Source organism: Mastomys coucha, unplaced genomic scaffold (assembly GCF_008632895.1).
Source record: "Mastomys coucha isolate ucsf_1 unplaced genomic scaffold, UCSF_Mcou_1 pScaffold20, whole genome shotgun sequence".
Classification (NCBI taxonomy): Eukaryota; Metazoa; Chordata; class Mammalia; order Rodentia; family Muridae; genus Mastomys; species Mastomys coucha.
Window position 1 is genome coordinate 66,867,549 of NW_022196903.1, and position 10,476 is coordinate 66,878,024.

The 10,476-nt window shown below is 43.1% G+C and overlaps 1 protein-coding gene across 3 annotated transcripts in view; it reads right to left on the bottom strand.

Annotated features, from left to right (window-relative positions):
* Dnah6 (dynein axonemal heavy chain 6) overlaps positions 1–10,476 on the bottom strand; it is a 223,851-nt gene that overhangs the window by 146,485 nt on the left and 66,890 nt on the right. For all 3 annotated transcript variants that reach the window (XM_031382227.1, XM_031382226.1, XM_031382225.1), the window contains exons 23-26: positions 7,867–7,963; positions 6,711–6,930; positions 4,703–4,867; positions 4,412–4,522 (exon numbers count right to left, since the gene is read on the bottom strand). In XM_031382227.1, coding sequence (XP_031238087.1) covers positions 4,412–4,522; positions 4,703–4,867; positions 6,711–6,930; positions 7,867–7,963 — 593 coding nt within the window. The remainder of the gene's footprint in view (positions 1–4,411; positions 4,523–4,702; positions 4,868–6,710; positions 6,931–7,866; positions 7,964–10,476) is intronic.

Here is a 10,476-nt window from a genome sequence, read left to right on the forward strand (position 1 = left end):
ATTGTTTATTTGATGTTCTTACACTATATTATGGTTTTCAGAACAGCTTACATATTTCAAAATTATTTATACAGCCAAAAGAAATGTAGGCAAATAATTTGAGAGGTGGCTTGTAAGAGAACAACACAGAGTGAGACTGAATGTTTTGCTTGATATTTGTAATTATTGTATCAATTTTGAAGAAGAGGAACTTATAAGTTACTCTTTTTCTGAGATGAATGCTTTTCAAAGTCATCACACCCAATGAACCAGATTCTTACCCTCACCTAATGTCTGTGACGACTTCCAAGCAGAACCATTGTTCATTGAAACAGTTGGTGAATGACTTCTTGGATAGGCCGTCTTAATACACACACCATTTCTTAAATGAATGTAACCTGTTCTCTGTGGGCTGAGAATGATGACAATCACTCAAGCCAAATAGCTTTAACCATAGCAGGAAATATGTATCCAAATTATCATGCTTACAATTCATTCCTTAGCACAGAAGAACTGTCAACTCTCAGCTTAGCTACTATGGAGGTAAAATCCTTTGGTGATGTGAGGGACATTGAAGTACAGCCTTATTACAATGATCTCCAATGTCTAAAAATTGTTCTTATTTTGGGTTTGTACAACAGTAAGAGCCAAGATTTTAAAGCTCTACTAAAAACCAACCAACCAACCAAACAAACAAACAAACAAACAAAAAGACTTTATCTATTTATGTTCATTTAATAACATGTCCACCATTTTTATGATTGGTATAAAAATATACACTGTATTGAATATAATAAAAATAAACATTAATATTTTTTAAAAATGCAAAAAAAATTTCAGAGCATTTTAACCAGGCCAGTGACCAAATAAAAACAAATATTTTAGTTCCTGATTTATCCTAAATTATCATATCTTTATCAAAGTAGAATGGTGCCTCTGGGGGTCTTACACCTCCGGGCTGGATTTTCACTGTTATGCCCACCCAGATCGAGGCCACATCTGCAGATGACCATGAGACTGTCTCTGGGGACACACTTCTCTAATCTGGAGCTCTGCAGGAAGACCCACACTGACAATCTCCCTGTGGTGTTTCTGCTTCACTCAGGGCAGCTGCTCCCTTTCCCTGTTCTATTCCAAGGGTGAATCTTTTGAAATGCAGCGGCATCTGAAGCGTAATTAAATTTGGAGCTGAAGATCGGGCCTAGGTCCTTGTTGGACATATGACTGGCAGACAGTGTTTCTTTGTTGTCTAGATTGTGTTTCCATTCTGTTAATTGTTTCCTTGGCTGGAAAAGGCCTTTTAATTTGTTATAGATCCGTTGACTGTTTTTGCTTTTCCTGTCATGGCCAGGAAATCAATGCAAAGGAAAATGTGGAACTTTACAGCTTCAGGTCTTGTGTTTAAATCCTTCCTGAATCTACTTTGAATTGATTTTTATATGCGGCATAAGATAACAACAAGGGAATAGCAAATAACCCAATTAAAAGGTGGGAAAAGGACTTTAATGCCATTTTCCTAAAGAAGATATACCATGTCCAATATCTATATATCCATATCTATATTTATATCTATAGATCTGTATCTATGATATTGAATATCTCTAGTCACCAGGCATGGAACTATCAAAACTTTAATATAAGAAAAATAAAATTATGAAAAATTTAAGCACATGCTACCCTCATCCTCTATCTGAGAAGTTTCTCTTTTCAGTGAACAGTGATGACCAACGGCCTTGCAAGATGCTCAAGGTGTCCTGGTTAGCTTTTTATTGCTGAGATAGCCACAGTGACAAAAATCAGCTTTGGGGCAATGGGTTCGTTTCCACTTACAGGTTACCAATGTGTTATCCAGGGGAGCTAGGAGAGTAGTTCAAGGTAGGCACGAAGCAAAGCCACGGAGAGTACTGCTTATTGGCTTGCTCCCCATGGCTTGCTAGGTTGGCTTTCTTGTACACCCCAAGATCACTTGCTCAGGGACTGTACCACCTACAATGGGCTGATCCCTCCCTCATCAATCATTAGTCAAGGAAGTTTTCCCATAGTCGTGCTCACAGGGCAATCTTACAGAGGCAGCTTCTCATCTAATGAATGTTCCCTCTTCTGAGGTGGCTCCAGCTTTTTGGTATACAACCAACCAAGCAACCAACCATCACAGACAGTGAGGATGGAGTACTCAGCCTTAAATGGGACAGTGACAGCGCCCTCTCTAAGGCATATGGGACATTGATTGCACCTTCTCTAAGGTATAAGGAACATAATAGAAGAGAGAGCAGAAGCCTGAAAGAGCCAGAAGATGGAGAAGGGCTGTGAAAAGATCATCATCAGGACATAGTACAGCCATTTCATGATGTCATAGCAGCCACAGTGAGCTAGACTGGGCCTGTCAATGGGCATAACCCTCCTTGCTAAATTATTGCTACATTACTCATGGGCTGTGAGAGGAAGGTCAGTCGTTGCCTTCACTATGTAACCAGTATTGAGTCCCAGGTTCCAATGGATAGTTCTAAACCTGTGGCTGCACAAGTAATCCTGGTTAAAATCAGTGGGTCATACAACTACACAGAAAGACATGGGTGTGCGAAAGGGGCTTCTAAAGAGTTGGTGGGGGCTATAGGGGTGGGAGACAGATAAGAGAGGGTAGGGAGAGAATAAATTGATTGCACTATGTACATATATGAAACTGTCCAGGAACAAATAGCGAAAAAAAAAACCCACAATGTGAAGTCAGTTCAAACTCATTATCAAAAATAAAAAGGTAATGAGCACCGGCAAGGACGTGGAGCTGGGATTCCTGTACTCTGAGGGCAGGAAGATGATGTTGGGCCATATGGATAAGACATGGTATGGAGGTCTCTCCCCCAAAATGGAGGTTTCTAAAATACAAAAGGAATTAGTACATGCCTGAGTAACTCCATTTCTGAGCATACATATCAAAAGAATTAAAGTCAGCCTTAAGGAGCATTATTTACCACAGTTAGCAAGAAGAAACCCATCACTGGGTTAGTAGAGAAAGAAGATGTGTCCTGTATACACAGTGGAGTAGCATTCAGCCAGGAATGGAAGAAAATCCTGTCTCAGGTGACAACATGGATGAATTGGGTGGACATTAAGTTAAATAAAACAAGCCAGTCACAGGAGTGAGGTGTCTACAGTCATCAAACCCATACAGAAAAGAACAGTGGTTGCCAGGGTTGAGGATGAGGCAGGGGTTGTTGCTGTTCAACAGACACAAAACTGGAGAGTTTGGTAAGATGAATGGTTTCTAGAGGTCTGGTGCCCGACATTGTGCCTAGAAGTACTTTACTGTGCATTTGCAATACTTTAAAAAAATTGTATGTGTGTGCATGTGTGTGTATGTGTGTGTGTGTGTATGTGTGTGCGTGTGTGTGTGCATGTGCATGTGGGTGTGCATGTGGGTGCATGTGTGTGTATGTGTATACATCTGTGCGTGTGTGTGTGCGTGTGTGTGTGTGTGCGTGCGCGCATCTGTATATGTGTGTGCGCGTGTATACGTGTGTGTGTGTGCGCGCGCGCGCGCGTGCATGTATGTGTGCATGTATGTGTGTGGTTGTATGTGTGTGCACATGTGTGCATGTGTGTGTGTGTTTGCGTATTAAGTCTTACATGCATGTAGAAGCCATGTTGCTTTTTGTTTTATTGCTTTGAGACAGTGTCTCACTGCAACTGAAGTTTGCTCTACGCCAGACTGGCTAGCTGACCAGTCAGTTCGCAGGATCCACCTGCCTCTGCCCCACAACACTGTGTTTTGAGGCATATATTGACAATGCTTAACAATTAACAATTGTTAATGAAAATATAAATTTCTGTGAGAGGCATCCTAGTTGTAATAGTTACGATAAAACACCATTGTCAAGGTAGCTTACGGAAGAAACATCCGGGCTTACAGTTTCAGAGGGTAGGAGTCCATGATGGCAGAGTGGAGGTATAGTGACTAAAATGGGAAGCTGAGGACTCATCTTCAACCACAAGCATGAAATGACCCACTCCCAATGACATACTTCCTCTAAAAAGGCCACACCTCCTAAGCCTTCCCAGATAGCTACCAACTGGGGACCAGCACTCAAATATCAAAACTATGAGAACAACTCATTCAAACCACCACATTGATCCTAGTAAACACAGTTATGTCTAAATATTTGAAAATCATTATAAATAACCCTTAACTTTTCCCCTTAAGTTGCTTTCCCCACTAATTTATAGTCATTCGCACAAATATTAAATAAGCATCAAGGGAGTATCCTTAAGAAAAACAAAATACAATGGCTTCAGTAAGAACTTCAAAGCTTTGGAAGTCATATCAGCAACAGTAAAACTTCTGAAATAAAGTGAATTTGCGTTAATCAGAATTAAAAACACACGGGGATCATCTTGCATGACAGCATGCCCAGTGCTTCTCTGGTAAAGAACTTACCTCAAAATTTACTAGTTCAAAATCTTGCAGGGCTTCCACGTGATCACCTTCACATTCTAGACTCTCAGTTAAATCCCGGCACCACATAATCTGAGAAATGGTCAGGATCACCTGCAACAACATGCCTCCTCATACATGTGCTATATGGTAACACACCCCTTCATACATGTGCTACATTATGACACATCCCCCCATACATGTGAAGGATAACCTGCAATAACGCATCCCCTCATATATGTGCTTACACGCACCAGACCAGGCTCCCAAAGAGAAATTTAACAAGAACGTTACTTGAGAAGGGTGGCCAGCGATCACCCACTCTGTCCTGGGTTTTCCCTGGTAGTCAGCCATGGCAGCTTTGCAAAGGCGGCGGAGAGATGTGAACATGGCTTCCTCCACCTTCCCAAGCCATTCTTCCACATTGCCTCTTGCCTTGAGGCCTTTCCCCAGGCCAACCTATGAGGCAATTCGGATGATAAGGGAGTGTCTTATGTAGGGCTTGTAAACTGTCCACCTGTTGTATTTCTATAACAATATCCTGAGCCTTGTAAACAGGGAGGCCTTTGACATCACACCATAACCCAGCCCTTTGAGGCTTTCTAGTCAAAGCATGCTCTTAGGGCTAGCTCCTTGAAAGGTTTCCCACAGATGCCATGGATTTCTTTAATCATTTCCCGTTTCATAGTGCTATAGTCTGATGTGGACCCCAAGCCATTCCTGTAGCTCTGCTCTCATTAGTCACACGTCTCCACAGCTGAATGGTCCAATTGACATCTTGGCACTTCTCTGTGGGATCATTAAAGGCAGCCTGGTTTCTGGGTGAGCTAGGTTTGAACCCCAGTGACTCCGCAGATGTCTCTGCAAGGGACAGTGGGCGTTTTGCCACGTTCCTGGACGCCTGGACCCTGACATGAGGCAGCAGCTCTCCATAACTCTGTGGCCATCAGTTCACGTAAGGGCAACGCCCCAAGCCCCTCCACAGGTAAAGGGTGTGACACATCTCCATTTTAATGAGGCTCCAAAAGGGCTTAGCCAATTAAGCTCTCCTTCCCAGACACTCCTCCCAGCAGAAGGTGTTTAGCCTCAGGCCCTTCCTGAGAAAGTGTAGTATGATTTCACTCATCACCATTCTTCGCCATGACAATAAATGCTTTAAAACTATGGACTGTCTCTTTTCATCTGGATCTGCGGCAGGGAGCAATGGGGCAGATCTTCGTTTAAAGAGCCACATCTAGTCTCCCGCAGAAGGCCTCTCAGTGCTCCTAGCCATGGCCTCCACCAAGCCAAGCCGCCTTCCAAACAAGCTAAGGACTCTCCACCCGGAGGATCCAGCCAGAGCTCCTCTCTTTTCCCCTTCGTCCCCGGGCTAGATCCATCCTCGGGGAGGGGGAAGTGGGGGACACGGTTGTGTGTATGGAGTATGGGGGTCCCCACTCTGTTCTCAGCTCTTCTGTGGTTCTCAGCAGTGTCTGGGTGCCCTAGAGTCTGAGAACCAGACGGCTCGGCGCAGTCCTGGGGACCTCAGACTGTGCTCCCCCACCACCAGAGCGGGGGTCCAGAGGCTTCTCCTAGCCCTATGCTTGCTCCGAACCAGCCGGGGGTGGGGGGGAAGCACAGTCAAAACTCCTGCTTCCTGCATCCCTAGCCCCGAATGGACGCATTAACCCCGCACTCCTCATGCTTCTTTCTCTGATTTCTAACAACTTGGGTACCTGCTCGTTTGGGATTCCCTTAAACATTTTTTCACCTTCTTTGAATTTTCATGTTTTCTCAATGTGCTTTTCTCAATTCTCTTATTTTTTTTCTCTTCTGCATCAGTAATGATACATGCATGCATGTGTGCATCTATGTATGTGGATATGTAAGTATATATGTGTGTCTGTGTGTATATGTGTGTGTACGGGTGTGTGTGTGTGTGTCCTCTGTGCAGTCACCTGCTCTTTGTCTGTTGATCCTCGATTGTCTCAGTGACTGTTCTCCATAGGCCCGTGCTACACAGCGCTGGAGGAGCTGAAGTAGCAAACTCTCACACAGAGCTCATTGAGTGTGGCATTAAGTCATTTACATCCAACTGAAGGCCCCTGTCACCCTGCTAGTGGTGCTGTCTTGTGGAAGTCATTAGAGGATGATAAATCTTTATCTGGGTGCCCTGGCAAAGGCCTGGCGCTCTTGGCCAGCCAACTGTGCTGGGCTAGCAGAGTCTCTGGCAGGTGTAGGATGGGAAGGAGAGGCCTGTACCCCAGGCCCAGACATGTGATCACGTTCATCCATAGGGAACTATTAATCTGAAGCACCTTACCCGTTCCCCCTCAGGTGACAGCATTGCCAAAATGTCGTTGGTGAAGACCTTTTCCGGCTCAGTATCGATGCCGGGTATCTTCCCTTCTGTAGGAGGCATGAGAGCAAACTCGAGCTTTGAAATGGAGTCGAAGCATTTCCTTAGATGAGGCTGCACGGCTTGTGGATTTCGTGTCTGGGCCAAAATCTCCAGGAGTTCATCATTTGACAAGAAGTAAAACCTGTCCAGGTAAAGGCACTTAATGTCAAGCATGACCTGACAGACTCTCAGCCCTGGGTAGACAAGACTTAAGAGACTGGGCTGATGCCCTGAGCCTCTAATCACACTTGTTTTGGTTGGGAGCAGGCCAAGTGTCTCTAAAGAAGTTCTTCTAAAGGTTAATGATGATATATCTCAAACACCTAGGCCCAGTAGCTACAATGGAAAGGATTTTTCTAAGAATTATTAATAACAGTAGGTCTTGTTACAATACTGGTCTGTTTGCCTGGTGGTCTTCCTTGGCTTTGAGCCATATTAACTATTGAAAAGCTGATAGGCAGGTGGGTGGTCTCGGGGCCCTTAAAAGTGACAGAATATGTTTCTGCCAACACACCATTTCCAACTTTACCATGGCCATACTTATGTAGAAGTCAAACATCTTTTATGTGTTTCTGTATCATTTTAAGAAAAATGGGTAAAGAATAAGTTTGTCTGTTCCTGACCACATTCAGGGTCAAGTAATGCAAGTGTGCATTAAAAGTGCGATCGTTTCAGTCTGGGGTTTGTCTGAAACTCTAGATTTCCAAATCATGCCAGCACTGCAAAGTGAGCTGCCAGGCTTGGCCGAGATTCATGGTGAGAGGGGTGAAGACTCTAGGACCCCCACGAAATGCAGCAAAGGGAAGAGGCAAGGCTGGAGAGGCTGCAGAGCTAAGGATGGGGAGATGGGGGCAATGATGTTCTGTGGGTTCCCTGACTCTCCAGCAGAGAGTGAGCTCCGCCCTCCTCCAACCCAGGCACTGTGAAAGCACAGTGCCCAAGTCTGAAGCAAGTCTGGATGGAGCAATGGTAACCTCATTTCCTCTCCAGGTCTCTGCTGTCGGAGCGTGTTATCGTCACCCCCAACTGATCTACTCTGCAACAAGACACCTCAGGTTGCTTTTATGAACTTACTTACCTTGGGAAGATAACTCTCTTTGACTCTAAATATGCCTCCAGACATTTCTGAATTTGGTCAAGTAATGCATTATTGTTTTGGAAAGTCTCCAGAAGCCCTATTTAAAAAAAAAAAGTTGGCCAAATTGTATTAAAATAGAGAATATAATTTTAAATGAAAGCAAAAAATTAACATTTTAAAAGTCTTTGTTTTGTTTGGTAGAATAATGAATAATAAAATGGGAGTATTTGCTAAGAAGCTTAGCTCTTTAAAAAAAATTCCCTTTTCATGTATATGATGTGTATGTGGTATATATACATGTTTGTAGGAGCGTGTATGCATGTGTGTGTGTGTCTGTGTTTGGGCAATTATGTACATGTCTGTGTATTCAAGGCCTGGCATTGATATCAAGACTCTTCCTTGATGGCTCTTTTACTCTCTTCTTTTGAGGGTAAGTTTTATCTTTTATCAAACCCAGTGTTCCCAGCTAGTCACGCTTAGATCACTCTGGGTATGCCCTGTCTCTGCCTTCAGGGTTTATAATACTTTCCAAGGATGGATGACAACATGTGAGCTACAACCATCGCCCTGTATCTGAGCAGGTTCTGGAGATCTGAACTTCAGTTTTCTTACTCGTGTGGCCATTGCTTTAATTGCTAAGCTATCTCCCAGCTCAAGAATTATTACTTTTAGCTAATTGTAATATTCTAATATTTACCTAACAAGAACAGTACTTTTAATTTAACATGATTTTGGCAGACATCCTCTGCTTTTACGGGGCTGTGAGGCAGTGTCTAGAAACTTCCTATTCTTTGTCAGTTTCCTTTTATAAAATGCAAATTAATTAATTTATTTTTTCATTTTATGAGCATTGGTGTTTTGCCTGAATGTGTGTCTGTGTGACGGTGTCAGATCTTGGAGTTATAGACAGCTGTGAGCTGTCATGTGGGTGCTGGGATTTGAACCCCATTCTTTTGGAAGAGCAGTCAGTGCTTTTAACATGAACCCACTTCTCTAGCCCCTTCTTGTCAGTTTCTTACTTGCATCTTTTCTGTCACGGGTTAAGTGCTAGGTGTGGTGAAGGGCATTATTCTTCATTATTAAACTGTAGCTCCTTAGGCAGCACCTTCCCTGCCTCTTCATCTTTGTTCCTGCTTTCCTACCTGCCCAAGAATCAAATCCCAGATCTGTACTGTGTCTTGAAACCCTACATAATCAACAGCTCCATCTAGTGGACACTCACGCCCACTGATCTTGGACTCCAGTCCTAAGCAAGACTCAATCAATCTCCAAGCACTCCACTCCAGCCCAGATCGGACTCCATCTGGCAACATTCTAAGCATGTTCTTACCTTAGGAGCCTCACATCATTCTTTATTCTTCCCTCTGCGTCAACAATTCTCCTTATGAGCCACATATACTTTTATTCACTCTTTCCTGAAAGTTTCTGCTCAAAAGCCATTTTATTGAAAAGTCCAATAACACAAACACATACACACACACACAGAAATACACACATACACACACAATACATACACACACAGTGCACACACAGATACACACACATATACATATATACACATAAATATACACACAGGCACACACACATATATATACACACATATACATGTATAAACATATCAACACACATGCTTGTACACATACATACACACATGCACACACATGTGCACACATACACACATGTACATATTTACATGCACAGACATGCACATACACATATTTACACAACATGCACATACACATATATACATATATACACATGGACACATACATGCATGCTTATATGCATGCAAATACATACACACACACAAACATACAGTAGCTCGTAGCCACTCCCTTACCCTACTTTAATGTTTCTCATGGCTTTATCATCACCTGGAATCAGATTTATTACGGGTGTATACTTCTTTATTTGAAGTCTTTAAGGCCAGATGTAGTTTGGAATCATATTCTTTGTTATTTCAAAAGACCTGTTTTCCATTCGTCAGTTGATGGATGCCCTACACTTTCAGATATGGGCAGCATTGAATGAAACTAGGAGATTAAAGAAGAAGAAGGAAGTATGGAGAATGTAGGGCTAGAAAGTGGAGGAAGAGGATAGGAAAAAGGAGGATATGAAGTTGGGGAATTGGTGGGTTTGGGAAAGAGTTGGAGAGAATGGGGAGAGGATGCAATCAAAATACATTATATTCATGTATGAAATTACCAAAGAATATAAATATCCATTTTATAAAAAGTCTTCTGGGCACTGGGGTATCACTCTGTAATCAAATGTCACTGTTTGTTCACTAAAGGTTTGAATATGACACTGGAGGAGCTGTGGCAGGCAGGGTAATGGTCCCACTCCCAGAGATGCTGATGTCCTAATTCCCTACACTTATGGTTCTGTTTGGTTTGTATGGAAATAGGAACTTTGTGGGTGTGATTAAATTAAGGATAATAGAATCCTGGAGGTTACTCTAGATCATCTGGTGGGTGTGATAGCATTATAAGAACGCTTGGGTGGGAGAGAGGGAGAGAGAGAGGGAGGGAGAGAGGAGGGAGGGAGAGAGGGAGAGAGAGACAGGGAGGGAGGGAGAGAGAGAGAGAGGGAGGGAGGGAGGGAGAGAGA